We start from the raw sequence: 21,364 nt of genomic DNA, 5'->3' as shown, positions 1-21,364 counted from the left end.
TAGGCTTATTTTTAGCCTTAAAAGACCTATCCTGTGGGAGGGCGTGGCCCTTTCCCCCAGTGATGTCTGAAATAATCTCTTTCAAATCAGGTCCAAATAATGTTTTACCTTTGAAAGGAATGTTAAGCAATTTTGTCTTGGAAGACACATCCGCTGACCAAGACTTTAGCCAAAGCGCTCTGCGCGCCACGATAGCAAACCCTGAATTTTTCGCCGCTAATCTAGCTAATTGCAAAGCGGCATCTAAAACAAAAGAGTTAGCCAATTTAAGTGCTTGAACTCTGTCCATAACCTCCTCATACGAAGATTCTTTACTGAGCGATTTTTCTAGTTCCTCGAACCAGAAACACGCTGCCGTAGTGACAGGAACAATGCATGAAATTGGTTGTAGAAGGTAACCTTGCTGTACAAAAATCTTTTTAAGCAAACCCTCTAATTTCTTATCCATAGGATCTTTGAAAGCACAACTATCTTAGTAGTGCGTTTGTTTAGAGTAGAAACCGCCCCCTCGACCTTGGGGACTGTCTGCCATAAGTCCTTTCTGGGGTCGACTATAGGAAATAATTTCTTAAATATAGGGGGGGGAACAAAAGGTATGCCGGGCCTTTCCCACTGTTTATTTACTATGTCCGCCACCCGCTTGGGTATAGGAAAAGCGTCGGGGGGCACCGGAACCTCTAGGAACTTGTCCATCTTACATAATTTCTCTGGAATGACCAAATTGTCACAATCATCCAGAGTAGATAACACCTCCTTAAGCAGTGCGCGGAGATGTTCTAATTTAAATTTAAATGTCACAACATCAGGTTCAGCTTGATGAGAAATTTTTCCTGAATCTGAAATTTCTCCATCAGACAAAACCTCCCTCATGGCCCCTTGAGATTGGTGTGAGGGTATGTCAGAACAGTTATCATCAGCGTCCTCTTGCTCTTCAGTGTTTAAAACAGAGCAATCGCGCTTTCTCTGATAAGTAGGCATTTTGGATAAAAGATTTGCTATGGAGTTATCCATTACAGCCGTTAATTGTTGCATGGTAATAAGTATAGGCGCACTAGATGTACTAGGGGCCTCCTGTGTGGGCATAACTGGTGTAGACACAGTAGGGGATGATGTAGTATCATGTTTACTCCCCTCATTTGAGGAATCATCTTGGGCAATATCATTATCTGTGGCATTACTGTCCTTAGTTTGTTTGGACACTATGGCACAATTATCACATAAATTTAAATGGGGAGACACATTGGCTTTCATACATATAGAACATAGCTTATCTGATGGTACAGACATGTTAAACAGGCTTAAACTTGTCAACAAAGCACAAAAAACGTTATAAAATAAAACCGTTACTGTCACTTTAAATTTCAAACTGAAAACACTTTATTACTGAATATGTGAAAAAGTATGAAGGAATTGTTCAAAATTCACCAAAATTTCACCAGTGTCTTAAAGCATTAAAAGTATTGCACACCAAATTTCAGAGCTTTAACCCTTAAATTAAGGGAACCGGAGCCGTTTTTACATTTAACCCCTATACAGTCCCAGCTATATGCTTTGCTGAGACCCAACCAAGCCCAGAGGGGAATACGATACCAAATGACGCCTTCTATAAGCTTTTTCAGTGATTCTTAGCTCCTGACACATGCATCTGCATGCCTTGCTCTCCAAAAACAACTGCGCATTAATGGCGCGAAAATGAGGCTCTGTCTATAACTAGAAAGGCCCCCATCTGAAAAAGGTGTCCAACACAGTGCCTGCCGTTTTTCTAAACGTTCCCCAAGATTATAATACCAATTATTAGTTAGAATCTGCATAATATGCCTAGTAAAGCAATCGTTTTAGCCCAGAAAAATGTCTACCAGTTTTTAAGCCCTTTTTTAAGCCCTTTATTCTTTTATGTTTAACTAAGAAAATGGCTTACCGGTCCCCATGAGGGGAAATGACAGCCTTCCAGCATTACATGGTCTTGTTAGAAATATGGCTAGTCATACCTTAAGCAGAAAAGTCTGCTAACTGTTTCCCACAACTGAAGTTACTTCAACTCAACAGTCCTGTGTGGAAACAGCAATCGATTTTAGTTACTGTCTGCTAAAATCATCTTCCTCTTACAAACAGAAATCTTCATCCTTTTCTGTTTCAGAGTAAATAGTACATACCAGAACTATTTTAAAATAACAAACACTTGATAGAAGAATAAAACTACATTTAAACACCAAAAAACTCTTAACCATCTCCGTGGAGATGTTGCCTGTGCAACGGCAAAGAGAATGACTGGGGTGGGCGGAGCCTAGGAGGGATCATGTGACCAGCTTTGCTGGGACTCTTTGCCATTTCCTGTTGGGGAAGAGAATATCCCACAAGTAAGGATGACGCCGTGGACCGGACACACCAATGTTGGAGAAATAGGGTTTTTCAGACCACCGCTTTATGCTCTACTGAGCGGGTCTGTTTTTTCCCCTGAGCGTATTTGGGTAGCTGTCTAGTCACAGCCCGGCCTGAGCGCGCCATTACACTCAATGTAGCTTGTTTTCTCTATCAGACAGAGCAGGAGCGAGCTATATTGAGTGTAATGTCGCGATCGGGCCGGGCTGTGACTAGACAGCTGCCCAGATGCGCTCAGGGGGAAAACCAGACCCGCTCAGTACAGCCTAGAGTGGCGGTCTGAAAAACCCTCTTTTTTACTCAAATTTCAGCTGCAAAATTATGTTGCATAAAGTTTGCGCTAAGATAATATTATATAATTCTGCACTATGGGCAGAATTATATAACATTATTTTCTAGGTTTACTGCCCCTTTAAGGAATCAGGGAAGAAATACTTCAGGGATTTTTCGTTTTATATCGGAGTGTGCTTGGAATATGAACCATATCAAAATATAACATCCAAGAGATGTGAAAGTAATCAACTACATGCAAACAATATGTGCATTTTTCAAATAAAATGTCCGTAATATTAAGAAAGAACTTAGATAAGCATCATAGAAGACCTATAGTGATGAACAAGTCAGATTTTAAAAATCAATAGTCAATCTGGTAAATATTAAACCATGGAAGACTGGAAATTACATTCTCCATGTTATAAATGGTGTGTAGGAACTATATAACTAATAATGTGTAGCTTTAAATATGTTTCAAGCGTTTTTTACAAAATGACATACTTTGGAAATTTAATATTGAACAGTATAAAAATCGAACCAGCAATTTTAGCTTTAAAAACCATTCTAACATATAAAATCTGTACTGACTACACATTAATTGATTACAAATGCTATTAACAGATAATATATTTAAAAAAAAAAAAAACATAAGTGGAAAATAAAAGAAATTGACAGTGCAATTGAGCCTACCTTTGTTATTTCCAAGCCCATAATCAAAGCCTGGCATGATATTACCACTTGTACTCCTACGAAATATCTGAATAGAAAAAGGGCTTGGAGGTGGTGTTTGAGATCCTTGATCCAAGATTACTTGTTCTGTTTATTGAAAAGGAAAAAAAAATTGAGCTCTGGATGCCAAAATGTCCAGCATGGGTTATTGCCCTGTATGAGCATATCAAAAATATATTTTACAACACAGAGATGATGTTTATTAAAAATAAATAAGTACATGTGTCGCATTGATTTGGAAGAGGTATAATAAAACTAATCAAATCACTCACTTCAGTAAGATATAGGCAATGACATTTAGCAAATTGATAAAAACTTTGATTAAAGTGTTTATAAGAACTTGCCGTCTTCATGACGGAGATACTGGTTACCACCAGGATCTCTAGCCAGTGACCAGGCCTCGCCCTCATCATTCTCACAGAATTCTACCATACTGTTCTTGTCCAGCTGCACCCATGTACCTTCATTGCTGATAACCTAATATAGATAAACAAACCATAGAATATACACCATGTATGGATATTACAACTCTTACAAATTATACAAGAGATAATCATAATTGCATGCAATTATTCTAGAGAATATTTTGGTGTTTATTACAGAAGTTCAGAATAAAGGCTAAACATTCCTAAGTAGGAGAATCAAAGCCAGTAACCTTGTAAAAACCAGTAAACACCACTCATGAAATTCAAGCTGAGTATCAATATATACATTTATACAAATGCACCCATATATACCTGAAGAGAAATAAGAAATAGCATGACACACTACTCCCTGAGTGCAAGATTTGCACAGGATACCAAAGAATCACATTGTTCTATCACTTAAGGAAATCATGTCATCATTAAAGATGGAAACCTCCTTCAATTAGTAGTAAAGCAAATTAAAAAGTTAAGAAGCGTACAGAGTGTAAAAGTAAGACTAAAAGAAAGAAAAATAAAATCAGTATCACACTATTAGTACAGAGACATGGAAAAGCAACCACAGATTTTGCAGGTATTTTTTGATAATTCTAAAAGTTTAAAGACTATAAACTCAAGTAAACATGGCATTGCAAGAAGTATTTGCTATTTGTATGGCATAAAACAGCATTAATTTATATAACCTTAGCTACAAAACTCCATACCTCGCCCACGGCTTTGACTCTGTTTCCCAGTACTAACATTCCAATTGGGATACCTCTAAGGTTTGGGCAGCTTCTGATGTTGTGACCGGAGGGCCCAGTCTTCACTACCTTGTAGAGCCCAGGTCCACCCCTGAAGGATGGTACTTCATGCTCTCTCATGGTTACTTCCTGAGTGCAGCGTACAGTGAAGTCTTTCAAAAAATCCTCAGAGTTTGATACCTGCTCCTAAATTGGAAGAAAAAAAAAAGAAGCAAAGCCTGGTTACACCATTATAATTTTAAATATCTGAGTTAACCAATCATAAAGTAGAATTATTGCAGTCTCAGGTAAATTTTCCTATACTTAAAAGGAACATTAAACCCCTTGCAATTATTATTTTAAATGATTTAGTTATGCCCAGTAAAATAACTTTGCAATATACTTTCATTACCTTTTTTAAACCACTTTCATGTAATTTAGCTATGAAAATTGTGGGTTTTCTAATTTTAAATCTATAGAAAGCACCCTGCTTACTTCACAATGCAAACTCTGCTATATATATTTCCCTAAACTGGATTTAATATATTAGAACTGTAAACCAATGTAATTTAAACTAACAAAATGGCAATGGCTGCAAACTATTGGCTTTTCCAAATAAGAAAAGTGGTGAGTGGAGTAAGGCTATTGAAAAAAAATGCAACAAACAAGGTGGTAATTTGTTTAAAAATGTTTAGACTTGCCTTGCTATAGAAAAGCATCAGCCAACAGAAATATCTTGTAATTACATGGGTGTTTACTGTCCCTTTAAATAAGGTAAAGGATCTCCAGCCTCTCTGCTAGAGTAGAACAAGCATACCTTTCAGATATATTTGACAGCAAAAGCAGGGAAAATAAATAATGTATATTGAAATAATTAATGAGTCCAAAGGAAACATATGCACTTTTCCACTGAACAATCCAATGAAGGCATCCAAATGCACCTCAATGAAGAATGGTTGGAAACAATACATTCTTTTTTTTAAACATTTCTTTATTTTTTGTACAATCAATTGTAATCGATGGTAATAAATAGTTCTCACTCAAACGCTAACATAAGCTCACAAATTCTACTAAGATCAAGTACAAAAATATTTCTCCTCAAAAGGACAGTACATTATATTTTTCCCCAGACATTGCTTAGTAACAAAAGCAGTGCATAATATGGTTTATCCCATAAGAGCTTACAAAACCATACTGTAGTTAAAGGGACATAAAACCCAATTGTTTTCTTCTTTGATTCAAGTAGAGCATACATTTTTAAACAACTTTACTTACTTCTATTTAAATTTTTACTTCAATCCTCTGGTATCCTTAATTGAAGGAGCAGCAATGCATTATTGGGAACTAGCTGAACACATACGCAAGCCATTGGCAAAATGCATATATCAGCAGCTAGCTCCCAGCTTCTGAGCCAACCTAGGTATGCTTTTTAACAAAAAAAAACATAATTTATGTAAGAACTTACCTGATAAATTCATTTCTTTCATATTGGCAAGAGTCCATGAGCTAGTGACGTATGGGATATACAATCCTACCAGGAGGGACAAAGTTTCCCAAACCTCAAAATGCCTATAAATACACCCCTCACCACACCCACAATTCGGTTTAACGAATAGCCAAGAAGGGGGATGATAAAGAAAGGAGTAAAAAGCATCAACAAAGGAATTTGGAAATAATTGTGCTTTATACAAAAAAATCATAACCACCATAAAAAAGGGTGGGCCTCATGGACTCTTGCCACTATGAAAGAAATTAATTTATCAGGTAAGTTCTTACATAAATTATGTTTTCTTTCATGTAATTGGCAAGAGTCCATGAGCTAGTGACATATGGGATAGCAATACCCAAGATGTGGAACTCCACACAAGAGTCACTAGAGAGGGAGGGACAAAATAAAAAAAGCAAATTCGCTGGAAAAAAAAAGTTGCTGCTTTGCAAATCTGATCAACCGTAGCTTCATTCTTAAAAGCCCAAGAAGTGGAAACTGATCTAGTAGAATGAGCTGTAATTCTCTGAGGGGGGGCTTTACCCGACTCCAAATAAGCTTGATGAATCAAAAGCTTTAACCACGATGCCAAAGAAACGGCAGAAGCCTTCTGACCTTTCCTGGAACCAAAAAAGAAAACAAATAGACTAGAAGTCTTCCTGAAATCTTTAGTGGCTTCAACATAATATTTCAGAGCTCTCACCACATCCAAAGAATGTAATGATCTCTCCAAAGAATTCTTAGGATTAGGACACAAAGAAGAGACAACAATTTCTCTATTAATGTTGTTAGAATTCACAACCTTAGGTAAGAATTTAAATGAAGTCTGCAAAACAGCCTTATCCTGATGAAAAATCAGAAAAGGAGATTCACAAGAGAGAGCAGATAATTCAGAAACTCTTCTAGCAGAAGAGATGGCCAAAAGGAACAACAATTTCCAGGAAAGTAGTTTAATGTCCAAAGAATGCATAGGCTCAAATGGAGGAGCCTGCAAAGTCTTCAAAACCAAATTAAGACTCCAAGGAGGAGAGATTGATTTGACAGGCTTGATACGAACCAAAGCCTGTACAAAACAATGAATATCAGGAAGTTTAGCAATTTTCCTGTGGAATAAAACAGAAAGAGCAGAGATTTGTCCTTTCAAGGAACTTGCAGACAAACCTTTATCCAAACCATCTTGAAGAAACTGTAAAATTCTAGGAATTCTAAAAGAATGCCAGGATAATTTATGAGAAGAACACCATGAAATAGAAGTATTCTAAACTCAGTAATAAATCTTTCTAGAAACAGATTTACGAGCCTGCAACATAGTATTAATCACTGAGTCAGAGAAACCTCTATGACTAAGCACTAAGCGTTCAATTTCCATACCTTCAAATTTAATGATTTGAGATCCTGAAGGAAAAACGGACCTTGAGATAGAAGGTCTGGCCTTAATGGAAGTGGCCAAGGTTGGCAACTGGACATCCGAACAAGATCTGCATACCAAAACCTGTGAGGCCATGCTGGAGCCACCAGCAGCACAAACGATTGCTCCATGATGATTTTGGAGATCACTCTTGGAAGAATAACTAGAGGCAGGAAAACATAAGCAGGTTGATAACTCCAAGGAAGTGTCAACGCATCCACTGCTTCCGCCTGAGGATCCCTGGACCTGGACAGGTACCTGGGAAGTTTCTTGTTTTGATGAGAAGCCATCAGATCTATTTCTGGAAGGCCCCACATCTGAACAATTTGAGAAAACACATCTGGGTGAAGAGACCATTCTCCCGGATGTAAAGTCTGACGATTGAGATAATTCGCTTCCCATTTGTCTATACCTGGGATATGAACCGCAGAAAGTAGACAGGATCTGGATTCCGCCCAAACAAGTATCCAAGATACTTCTTTCATAGCTTGAGGACTGTGAGTCCCACCCCAATGATTGACATATGCCACAGTTGTGATATTGTCTGTCTGAAAACAAATGAACGGTTATCTCTTCAACAAAGGCCAAATCTGAAGAGCCTTGAAAATTGCACGGAGTTCAAAAATATTGATTGGTAATCTTGCCTCTTGATATTTCCAGACCCCTTGTGCTGACAGAGATCCCAAAAAAGCTCCCCAACCTGAAAGACTCTCATCTGTTGTGATCACAGTCCAGGTTGGACGAACGAAAGAGGCCCCTAAAATTATACGATGGTGATCTAACCACCAAGTCAGAGAAAGTCGAACATTGGGATTTAAGGATATTAATTGTGATATCCTTGTATAATCCCTGCACCATTGGTTCAGCATACAAAGCTGGAGAGGTCTCATTTGAAAACGAGCAAAGGGGATCGCGTCCGATGCTGCAGTCATGAGACCTAAAACTTGCATGCAAATAGCTACTGAAGGGAATGACTGAGACTGAAGATTCCGACAGGCTGCAACCAATTTCAAACGTCTCTTGTCTGTTAGAGACAAAGTCATGGACACTGAATCTATCTGGAAACCTAAAAAGGTTACCTTTGTCTGAGGAATCAAATAACTTTTTGGTAAATTAATCCTCCAATCATGTCTTTGAAGAAACAACACTAGTTGATTCACGTGAGATTTTGCAGAACGTAAAGACTGAGCGAGTACCAAGATATCGTCCAAATAAGGAAACACTGCAATACCCTGCTCTCTGATTACAGAGAGTAGGGCACTGAGAACCTTTGAAAAGATTCTTGGAGCTGTTGCTAGGCCAAAAGGAAGAGCAACAAATTGGTAATGCTTGTCTAGAAAAAAGAATCTCAGGAACTGATAGCGATCCGGATGAATCGGAATATGAAGATATGCATCCTGTAAGTATATTGTGGACATATAATGCCCTTGTTGAACAAAAGTCAGAATAGTCCTTATAGTCACCATCTTGAAAGTTGGTACTCTTACATATCGATTCAAAATCTTTAAATCCAAAACTGGTCTGAATGAATTTTATTTCTTTGGGACAATGAATAGATTTGAATAAAAGCCCAGACCCTGTTCCTGAAATGGAACTGGCATGATTACCCCTGATAACTCCAGGTCTGAAACACACTTCAGGAAAGCCTGAGCCTATACTGGGTTAGCTGGAATGCGTGAGAATGCTGTACCCCTGAGAGACAATACTCTGAATCCAATGATTTTGGACCGAACTGATCCAAATATCTTTGAAGAATTTTAATCTGCCCCCTACCAGCTGAGCTGGAATGAGGGCCGCACCTTCATGCGGACTTGGGGGCTGGCTTTGATCTCTTAAAAGGATTGGATTTATTCCAATTTGAGGAAGGCTTCTAATTGGAAACAGATTCCTTTGGGGAAGGATTAGATTTCTGTTCCTTATTATGTCGAAAGGAATGAAAACGGTTAGAAGCTTTAGATTTACCTTTAGGTTTTTTATCCCTCCCCCCCCCAGTGACAGTTGAAATTATTGAATCCAACTGAGAACCAAATAATTTATTACCTTGGAAAGAAAGAGAAAGCAATCTGGATTTAGAAGTCATATCAGCATTCCAAGATTTGAGCCACAAAGCTCTTCTAGCTAAAATAGCTAAAGACATATATCTAACATCAATTGTGAGGATATAAAAAATGGCATCACAAATGAAATTATTAGCATGTTGAATCAACTTAACAATGCTAGACAAATCATGATCTGATACTTGTTGCGCTAAAGTTTCCAACCAAAAAGTTGAAGCAGCTGCAACATCAGCCAAAGAAATTGCAGGCCTAAGAAGATGAACTGAATATAAATAAGCCTTCCTTAGATAAGATTCAAGTTTCCTATCTAAAGTATCTTTAAAAGAAGTACCATCTTCCGTAGGAATAGTAGTACGTTTTGCAAGAGTGGAGATAGCCCCATCAACTTTGGGGATCTTTTCCCAAAACTCCAATCTAACTGCTGGCAATGGATACAATTTTTTAAACCTTGAAGAAGGAATAAAAGAAGTACCAGGCCTATTCCATTCTTTAGAAATCATATCAGAAATAGCACCAGGAACTGGAAAAACCTCTGGAATAAACACAGGAGGTTTATAAACAGAATTTAAACGTTTACTAGTTTTAATATCAAGAGGACTAGTTTGCTACATATCCAATGTAATCAACACTTCTTTTAATAAAGAACGAATATACTCCATTTTAAATAAATATGAGGATTTGTCAGTGTCAATATCTGAGGCATGATCTTCTGAATCAGATAGATCCTCATCAGAGAAGGATAAATCAGTATGTTGCCTGTCATTTGAAATTTCATCAACTCTATGAGAAGTTTTAAAAGACCTTTTACGTTTATTAGAAGGTGGAATGGCAGACAAAGCCTTCTGAATAGAATCAGAAATAAATTATTTTAAATTTACAGGTATATCTTGTACATTAGATGTTGAGGGAACAGCAACAGGTAATTAACTACTACTGATGGATACATTTTTTGTATGTAAAAGTTTATCATGACAACTATTACAAACCACAGCTGGAGGTATAATCTCCACAAATTTACAACAAATGCACTTAGCTTTGGTAGAACTGTTATCAGGCAGCTGGGATCCAACAGTGAATTCTGAGACAGAATCAGATTGAGACATCTTGCAAATGTAAGAGAAAAACAACAACATATAAAGAAAAATTATCAATTTCCTTATATGGCAGTTTCAGGAATGGGAAAAAATGCAAACAGCATAGCCCTTTGACATAGAAAAAGGCAAGAGGCAAATAAATGGGGTCTTAAATAATGAAAATATTTGGCGCCAAGTATGACGCACAACAAACAGAAAAATATTTTTTGGTGCCAAAAACGTCACACTCGCGTCATAGATGATGCAATCTTGTGAAGGACAAGACGGAAATGACGAATTTGCGTCAATTAACATAACTTCGCACCAAAAAATCTCACGCCAAGAATGACGCAATAAACTTTGGCATTTTTTGCCCTCGCAAGCCTAATTCTGCCCGCGAATTTAAAAGGCAGTCAATTTGAAAAAGACTATACCCCAGGTAAGAAATACATTTTCATAAAAAAGCATTTCCCAGATATGAAACTGACAGTCTGCAAAAGGAAATATACTGAAAAACTGAATAATGGCAAATATAAGTACAATACATATATTTAGAACTTTATATAAATAAATAAAGTGCCAAACCATAGCTGAGAGTGTCTTAAGTAATGAAAACATACTTACCAAAAGACACCAATCCACATATAACAGATAGCCAAACCAATACTGAAACGGTTATCAGTAGAGGTAATGGAATATGAGAGTACATCGTCAATCTGAAAAGGGAGGCAGGAGATGAATCTCTACGACCAATAACAGAGAACCTATGAAATAGATCCCTGTGAGGAAAACCATTGCATTCAATAGGCGATACTCCCTTCACATCCCTCAGACATTCACTGTACTCAGAGAGGAATTGGGTTTCAAAAAATGCTGAGAAGCACATATCAACATAGAAATCTTAGCACAAACTTACTTCACCACCTCCATAGGAGGCAAGGTTTGTAAAACTGAATTGTAGGTGTGGTGAGGGGTGTATTTATAGGCATTTTGAGGTTTGGGAAACTATGTCCCTCCTGGTAGGATTGTATATCCCATACGTCACTAGCTCATGAACTCTTGCCAATTACATGAAAGAAATACCAAGAGAACTAAATAAATTGGAAAGTTTTTATATGCTCTATTTGAATCATGTAATAAATTCTTTAAACTCCCATAACACTGTTTGGAGAAGCAGCAGAATCCAAGTATTTTTTAAAACCAATTAACATAAATGAATAAATAAATAAAAAATGTGAGTCTGTAGCTTTTATTTTATTTATGTATGCACATAATATAATTACATTCAAATCCAGGGTCATAGCAACAAGATCTGATTAGTTTCCTGCATTACAAAGTGCACTTCCTCCGAGATCTTTGCTAATATCAGAGGCTAACTTATAAAGCAAAGGGATGTATCCCTTGACTAATCATAAGCAGATTGCTAACCCCTTAGTGACCTGTTTTTACATTTCTGTGGTGTTTGTGTTTAACTGTAATTTTCCTCTTACTCATTTACCGTACCCACATATATTATATACCGTTTTTTTCGCCATTAAATGGACTTTCATCATATCATATAATGGGCTATAATTTTTTTATAAAATATGATGATAAAAATTGAAACCCCCCACACTTTTTTTAACTTTGACCCCCAAAATCTGTTACACATCTACAACCACCAAAAAACACCCATGCTAAATAGTTTCTAAATTTTAGAAATATCCAATGTTTACATGTTCTTTGCTTTTTTTGCAAGTTATAGGCTTTTAGTACTTTGCTATTAGTAGTAGTACTTTGCTATTTTCAAACCATTTTGTTTTTTAGTAGACAACCCAAAGTATTGATCTAGGCTCATTTTGGTATGTTTCATGCCACCGTTTCACCTCCAAATGCAATCAAATTAAAAAAAAAATCGTTCACTTTTCCACAAACTTTTGGTTTCTCACTGAAATTATTTACAAACAGTTAAAGCAATTATGGCCCAAATGGTTTTAAATGCTTCTCTGGGATCCCCTTTGTTCAGATAAAGCAGACATATATGGCTTTGGCATTGCTTCTTGGTAATTAGAAGGCCGCTAAATGCTCCTGCGCACCACACTTTTATTATGCCCAGCAGTGAAGGGGTTAATTAGGTAGCTTGTAGGGTTAATTTTAGCTTTAGAGTAGAGATCAGCCTCCCATCTGACACATCCCACCCCATGATCCCTCCCTGACCCCCCTCAAACAGCTCTCTTTCTTTCCCCAGCCCCCAATGGTCACCCCCATATTAAGTACAGGCAGAAAGTCTGCCAGTATGAATATAAGTGTGTGTGTGTGTGGGGGGGGGAGTTATGTGTTTTTTCTGCAGTGTAGGATCCCTCTTACCCCCCTAACCCTCCCCCATCTACCTATTTGCTGCCATCTTAGGTACTGGCAGCAGTCTGCCAGTACCCAGACATTTTTTTCTGTAGTGTAGATGCCCCCCTCATTTCCCTCTCTCCCCTTCCCCCTCCCAGATCCCTTTCCCACAAACGATCAGAAATAGGATACCCCTCTTGCTCATTACCCCTCCCCTCCCCCCTTCCTCCCCCTCACCGCAATTCAATTTTTTGGGGAAGTTCCTGTAGCGTGGCGTAGCCGTCCCACCCGCTCCCACCCTACTCCAGTGATGGGTCACCCACTCGCCTCCTTTTTAACCCTCCCACGCCACCAACGACCAGCACCATCGCTGACCGATGCAGAGAGGGCCACAGAGTGGCCCCCTCTGCATCGGCAACTGACTGGAGGGTATTGCATGATGCCTCAATATCGAGGAATGGCTGCAATACCCTGAGAGCAGCTGGAAGCAATCACAATTGCTTCCAGTGCTCATTTTCACAGAGGAAATACCAGGTATGTCCATTGTAATTAACTGACAATTTTTGCAGGACGTACCTGGTACGTCCTCAGTCGTTAAGGGGTTAAGCAACATAACACCTGTTTATATAACTCTTAAGAGTAAGTGATAAGTTAGTCTAACTGACCATTGCACTACAACATTCAAATAAAAACAATAATATATAATAAATAAACAATAAATATTAATACATTCTTACAAAGATGAAAACAAAGCATCTAAGCATGATATTGAAACAAAAAAAACCCCTCCAAATTCATTATACCCTGCAATGTCAAAATGATGTATATGCTTCAGTGCTTACTTAATCACATATACAGGAGTAAAAATGAAGAGAGAAAAAAATCCAAATTAGTTTAACCCTGTAATGTCAAAATGTATAAAATGCTTACCTAATCAACCATACAAGTGAAGAATAGAAGGGAAAGAAGGAGGGGGAAAAACACTTAAAAAATAAACAAATCCACATCAGAGCTTTGATTTATGAAATCAGAATGTTGAGTCTTTAGAGTAAATATCCAAAAGACTTCCCCCTATGCCTCCTAGAGGGTCTTTTGGAATATGTTCAATCACTACAAATGAAAGGTAATTTAAACCATCTGTGTGTGCTGGTAAAAATGCTTAGCTAAAGCAGTTCTAGATTTGGGATCCTCTACTGCTAATAGTTGTTCCCTAATTCTATCTTTTAATAGCCTCAACGTGACCCCTACTTATTGAAAAAAGCATAATTTAGATGTAATCAAATAAATGACATGATTGGTATTACAATTAATCCTAGTGTTGACAGTATAAGTTTGGCCAGTATTAGTAGCGCTAAATGTCCTAGATTTGCATTCATAAGCACACAATTTACATGGTATGTGATCACATTTGAAGGAACCTTTTATCGCATGAAGCCAATCCGGGTTTATAACCTTAAAGTGATGGTAAATTTCACACTATAAGAATGTTGCAATGAAAAATATATTAGTTTGCAAGTAAAACCACATTTTTTTTTTTTTAAAATATTTATAACTCTAATTGGTATTGTCTGATCCTCTGCCCCCCTTCATTTCCTCTTTTGGCTGGGCTGAGATGTATAAAGTAGTCAAATCCACTCTCTACATAGGCTTTCTAAGGGGTTTAAAGCGGCTGGACTTCAAGATCGTCAAATTACAAATGCGAATTGTTTGTTCACTAGAATTGTCATATTAAAAAAAAGGAGTTCATCCAAGTGGGCTGGTATAACATTGCAATAGAAGCATTACTATATGCACTAATTTAGCCCTTTAACATATGGATTAAAAACAGAAAAGGTACTATATACTTTTTTTAATGGCAAAGATTAAATATGTTATTTGATTAGTTAAGGTTTACCATCACTTTAACCTTGTTAATATGTTTCTTTACTCTTTCACAATGGTTGGTACCCATTTAGACACACAGTGTATATCATTCTCAGTAACTTTATTGTAAGCAGTGTCGAGGTATTGCTGAGTGGCATTGGATAAACTACATATGTATCACATAATTTAATAATTCAATTGAGCTAATATCTACTTGATATGAATTGATTTGGCTATAGCCACAACAGAAATTGTAAAAGACCTGAAATCAAACCTTTCAACCTAGACCCCTCTCCCCACTCACTATGCAGATTACACAGTGATGTATATCTATATAACTCAATTAAAATAATTGCCCTGACATGGTACCTAGATCAGGATGCTACCTGGGTGAGAGGGACACTGAGTCTGTACTTTAGTGGAGATATGTTCACAATCCCAGGATATTGTAAGTTAACAGATACATGTGATAATCAACATGATGATTCACTAGGTCCTCTTTGATGTCCAAATCACATATACGTCTGGCAGGGCCGGCGGTTGTATAAGGCAGTTAGGCTGCCGCCTTAGGGCACCTCAGCAGGGGGGCGCAGAGAGCGGTGCCGACTGCCGAGGTGCCATGGATAATCTGCCGCCCTGAAGCATGATGGATGAGACAGTGAGTGATAGTGACTCAGACAAGGACATTTATCATTATGATTGACATTGTTACTTAGCTTAATTTGATTTATATTAATTTTATTATCACTGCGCCCGCTGGCTCCCTCTGGCTGGCTCTCTGCAACGCAACTTACTACTTCTTGTCCCGGCTATTGCTATAGCCTATGGGAATGTGGGCGCACATGCGTGTGGTGTCAGAGTGGAGGCGGAGCTCACTTGCACAGCTGCACTGCTGCCTGCCTAAGCCTAGTCTGACTCACACTGAGAGGGTGAAATCGTGCAGGATGAGCTGCCTGGCTCCACGTAACTGAGGGCCGCTCACACACTGCACTATCTAAGAGCCACATGAGGTGAGGGATGATGCCCAAGACGGAGACGGCCAGACCGCAGAGGACTCGAGTGAAGAGTGAGGTAGGAATGGTGGCGCAGCGGGGGGTATCTGAGGGGCTGGCTAGGGCACTAAGGAGGGCAGAAATAAAAATATGCACGATCGGCAGTGGGCACCACCATATAAATTTAATTTCATAGAGAGACCGAGTTGTGAACTTGTGCACAGACTACTCTGCAAAGGTGGCTGGAAAACTTGTACTTGTAAGTTAAGGCCATGAATTATTCATAAATGAACCGATATAAAGAAAATAAATGTTATACATGTGCCTTCCTTTCATAAAACCATAAAGGTGGCACATGGGCTCTGCCACACGTGCCTACATCCCCTGCACATTAGCCTTTATTTTTTAGTTAAGTATAATGTTTAATAAGTAATATGCTACATAACTGAATAAAGGCTAATGTGCATGGGGAGCAGTTATGAAAACGGCCAATATATTTAAATAAAATGAATCATTCATGATGAACGATTCATTTTATTTAAATATATTTGCATTTTTAATTAAAATAGAATAGAACTAGATCATTGTTATATACATAGAGGCTGGCATGGCAGAATTTGCCTTGACTTGGGGCTGTGGCCTATGCCACTGCCAGTGAGGTGTATGTACAGTACTTCCCTTCTGTTTTTTTTTAAATCTTTTTGCAGGTAGCAGGCCAGGGGTCAAAACAAATTTCAGTCTGGGAAATGCTTGTGGGACATTGGGACAATAGTAGTGAAGGAATAATGATGTGGACGGTCATGATATAAGTATGGTGATGATGGTGTTGCATGAAAATGCCAGTTTATTCTGTAGGAAACATCGAATTTCAATTGATATATTAAGGGGCCAGGGCTATAATTATTTACTGTGCTTTATTACATTTTTTAATATAAGTTCAACTGTTTTGTTAAAAATGTATTTAAAGCCATACAACTCATTTTGAACTAACTGCAGGCAAATTAATTTAGCTTTTTGCTCCAAGCATAGTCCTTGTTGAAATTCCAGGACAGGGCCTTTTGGCTTGCAGACGGTGCATCAATTGCAACACTATAGTCTGACTATCTTCCTAATCATATTATATGCTTAGTTAGCTTAATGGAGCGCAAATAAAATGTCATTGTTATGGGGGTTGTCTGGAGGAGGGCAGGGAGGTGGGTTGTATTGTCGAGGGGGGGGGGGTTTATGGTGTTGTGGTGGGGATTGGGGGGGCGTTAAAATGCACCTTCGCCTGTGTAGACCAAAATCCTTGCACCAGCCCCGACGCCTGAAAAAGTGCTAGCTCAGATGCCAGCATATGAGAGACTAAATCTCAAATAAATGTATTGTGCCTAATCTTTATAATAGTTTAAAATACTTGGATCATATTGAAAACATCTATATATCTCTATATATGGATCTAAAAATTATACTATATTGAATAAATGTCTGCTGTATTGGATAATTAGCTGCATTGGCAACTTTAAAATGTGTTCCAAACCCTCAGAATAATAACACTGCTTCTTTTATTTCAGACATCTGATAAACCAGGATATTAAATGCTATGGTTCCATGAAGAGCAGATAATCAAGCATATAATTACTTATTAAAATGGCTATATAATTAATCACATCAGAATGCTACTTACAGATTACATATATGATAATCCGATAGGAAGGATATATAAATTTATAGGTATATTATAAGTGGAATATACTCATGTTTGGTTTTGAATGATGCATATTCAGTAGTATTAAATAGTCACATATAGATTGAACGTATTGTTTATCGATACTGGAAAATAGAAGTGTATTTAATGAAAACATATAAGAGAATATGTATCTGTAATATTTACCAAATGTTCAACCGTGGGGGTTGGACTGCCATATGCATTACCAAAAAGCCAATGAGGGACAAGTTTCTATTAAGAGCATAACCAAAATTTCACTAATGATTAGAAAAGAGGTGGGTTTTATCAGAGAGATAAAAACCCTTGCATAGGAAGTAAAAGGGGGCTAAATGCTGGTGGATGCTGTTTAACTTGACTTACTGACTTAAACTGCTGCCTTGTAAATACACAGAGTTTTGTAAGACAAAATTGGGTCTAACGTTTACTTCCAGACTTGTGTATCCTCTTATATGACGGTGAAAATAATTTATCTGGAAAAGCTGAATTCTCATACTGGTTTGTTGGTAATGTATTAATGGTTATTTTATATTTTAATAGACTTTAGCAAATAAATTCTTTAAAGCATAGTATAGCTGCAGCTGCAAGTTAAAAAGCTACCTTATTCTTATATTTAATATTGATTAGACTAGGGTAGTAACTGTACTGGTGTTAAATATTATTATTAAGAAAGGATTTATATTTTTTTTATGTCAAAAGTTAAAGGGACACTGAACCCAAGTTTTGTCTTTTGTAATTCAGAAAGAGCATGCAATTTTAAGCAACTTTCTAATTTACTCCTATTATCAATTTTTCGTAATTCTCTTGCTATCATTATTTGAACAAGAAGGCATCTAAGCTTTTTTTTTGGTTTCAGTACTCTGGACAGCACTTTTTTATTGGTGGATGAATTTATCCACCAATCAGCAAGGACAACCCAGGTTGTTCACAAAAAATGGGCCGGCATCTAAACTTACATTCTTGCATTTCCAAGAGAATGAAGAAAATTTGATAATAGGAGTAAATTAGAAAGTTGCTTAAAATTTCATGCTCAATCTGAATCGCAAAAGAAAAATTTTGGGTACAGTGTCCCTTTAATTGCAGTTATTGTGATATATTTTAGAATTTGTTTTATTGTGGCTAAATAAGAAGTTGTTTCATACTAGATTAATTGTCATTTGTTAAATTGGTAGTATTGTGTAACAATCTCTGGGTCTAAGTGAAGTATATTAGATTATATTGGGTTAAAAATAGCTTAATTATATTTCCCTGGAAATTCCATTAGATTTATTGAGATCTGGTAAGATGTGTGTTGACAATGCTTAGTTAACAATATAACCCAAATCTTTCAAGTTCGTAATCCATATTTTGGCATTAGTCTAGTGTTGCTGGCTAATTACAAATTGTTCTGGTATAATTCAGGTGTGATTTTAATAAGAGATTCATTTTGAGTAAGGTTAATTTATAGAAATATTTCTTTTATAGCTTGCTTGGTATAGAAAATCGTAACAACATAGACATATATAATTGATTCATAATCTATTTTCTACATAAATATATTCAATATGTTTATAGAGATTAACTGATCAGAACTAAGGATTAAATGTTAAATTTTAGTTAGAATTATTGTTGTGTAAATATACCCACATCGTTGGGAGGTTACTGCTGAAATATAATAAATAATAGTGTAACCTAGGATATATATAACATAACTGGAGTACACCGCTGAGATAACAAATTATGCTTACCTGATAATTTTCTTTTCTTCAGATGGAAAGAGTCCACAGCTGCATTAATTACTTTTGGGAATTCAGAACCTGGCCACCAGGAGGAGGCAAAGACCCCTCAGCCAAAGGCTTAAATACTCCTCCCACTTCCCTTATCCCCCAGTCATTCTGCCGAGGAACAAGGAACAGTAGAAGAAACATCAGGGTGAAAAGGTGCCAGAAGAACAAAAATAACAGACGCCCCACAGAAAAAATACGGCGGGGAGCTTTGGACTCTTTCCATCTGAGAAAGAAACTTATCAGGTAAGCATAATTTAAGTTATCTCAGTCTCATAGAAACAAGGGGAGGCAACGCCCAGACCCCAGAAATACAGAAACCATAGGATAAGACCGGGATTCTGAAACAGAGAACGGATCTTCCTCTAACACAGTGCAACTGCACTCTAGGAACGAAACCTTGTGGAGAAAGCTCAGATAGGTCTGACGAACAACACCTGAAGCAAAAACACTGCATGCTGCAGTCATCTAAAAATGACTCAAACTTAAATACTTGCAGGGCAAGTAGAAAGCGGCTGAAGATAGGATCCTTCAGATTGCTAAGTATCCACTAACCTGCGGATAACGTCGCAGGCTATCTAAGAGCCGCCAGTCCTTCCCACAAATCCTGAATGTGGAGAAAGGAGAAACCTTAAAAAGGCTTACTGTAGCTCGAATGCTCCGAAGATGAATTAGCAGAGCAACAGATTTCAGATAATGCTCGAACACCAGACCAGCCCAAGCGACAGACATGTCTGATAGACAGGGGGACAGAAAGACCCCAAACACAAGCCCCCAGGGAATGGAAAGAAAAAAGGGGGGACTCACCCACCCCAACAGAGCTCGGGTGCCAACCCAATCCGCTCCTCCAAAATAGGCATTCCCAAGGAGAACCGTAGGAAGACCTGTCACAACTCTCAGACAGTCTCAGACAGTCTCTACGTAGAGAGATCAATTCCCAACAGGTGGAACAGAGCCCACAGAGCAGCAGATGCTGCCCCTTACAGAAATAAGCCACCTGATCCAACCTCCTACACACAGGGCAGGACAAAGAACCTCCAGAGAGAGGAAACCCCAACTCATAGGGAAGGGCACAGACAGCATACATGTCCACAATACATGAAGCCCCAGTATGATCGAAACACAGACCGAATGAAAAATCATCCAGACACCACTGTTGACCCAACAGAGAAAAAAAACCCATAGAGGAGCACACTACGTCCGAAGGACAAGTCAGGCCTTAAAGTTTATAACCAGTACCCAAAGGTGGATGTGAACTCTGGCCTACCTGCTTGCAAGCCCAATGAGCTAGCCCCTATGTCGCAACCTAGGGTCCCTGAAAAAAACGGGGTCGACCCGAACCAGTCCACCGGATCATAAGTCTCCAGACATCCAAGAAGGATCCAAGACAAGAACTCCGGACCCGGGACCCAGAATCGTCCTAGAACGAATGACACCCTCAGGGAACACAATATACCCCGTCTGAAGCAATCAGACCTCACAGGGGATGAGAACAGGACACTCATAATTCCCAGCCCAAAGTGAAGAGAACACCCTTAGCCGGAGGTCAATACCCCTGACAAAGTCATTAAATTTCTCTAGAGCCCAAGGGCAGCACTAAGGGAAATGAAAACGATAACAGTCACCCGGAAGAGAGTAGAAAGAAAGGCCAGTCCACATAATCCTTTTAGATTAACGTTCCAGAGGACCACACACCCAAGGGGGAAGAATGCAAAGCATCCCAAACCCAGGCAGAAAAATATTCCCTAAGCAAAAAGCTTGGAAAAAAAGAGACAACACCTCCTATCACCTCCTAAACCGGACGAAGTCCAGAAAGTCTAGACCCATAGGAAGAGAACCTCTAAAAGGAACAAGTCCTAAAAGGACACTTCCAAAGAGACCATGAAAGGCAAAACCGTAAGAACGGCGGTATGAAGGACCTAAATCCTCAAGCCTGCAACCCACTATGGGAAGGAACACTCTAGTTCCTGAAAAATTTGGAAACGACTGAGCATGTTGCCGTGGATCTCAACGGAGTCCCGGCCCACTAGATTGAAAGGCGAATGAGGATTGAACCAATCCCCCATGCCCCTAAGCAACCACGGACCCTCAAGTCCTCTCAGGATGCTAGTTGAAGCTTGTAAAATAAAACAAGACAACCCCCACAAATCACATTGTGATCACTAGGCGCCCT

General features: G+C 38.3%; 1 protein-coding gene across 1 annotated transcript in view; it reads right to left on the bottom strand.

The window, feature by feature from the left end:
• MYCBP2 (MYC binding protein 2) overlaps positions 1–21,364 on the bottom strand; it is a gene marked incomplete in the record, with an annotated part of 1,460,675 nt that overhangs the window by 277,418 nt on the left and 1,161,893 nt on the right. Inside the window, 3 exon segments of the mRNA XM_053707907.1 lie at positions 3,343–3,468; positions 3,726–3,858; positions 4,508–4,732. Of these exon segments, the coding sequence (XP_053563882.1) occupies positions 3,343–3,468; positions 3,726–3,858; positions 4,508–4,732 (484 nt within the window).

This window comes from Bombina bombina, chromosome 3 (genome assembly GCF_027579735.1).
Source record: "Bombina bombina isolate aBomBom1 chromosome 3, aBomBom1.pri, whole genome shotgun sequence".
Lineage (NCBI taxonomy): Eukaryota > Metazoa > Chordata > Amphibia > Anura > Bombinatoridae > Bombina > Bombina bombina.
This window is presented reverse-complemented; position numbering and strand designations above follow the sequence as displayed.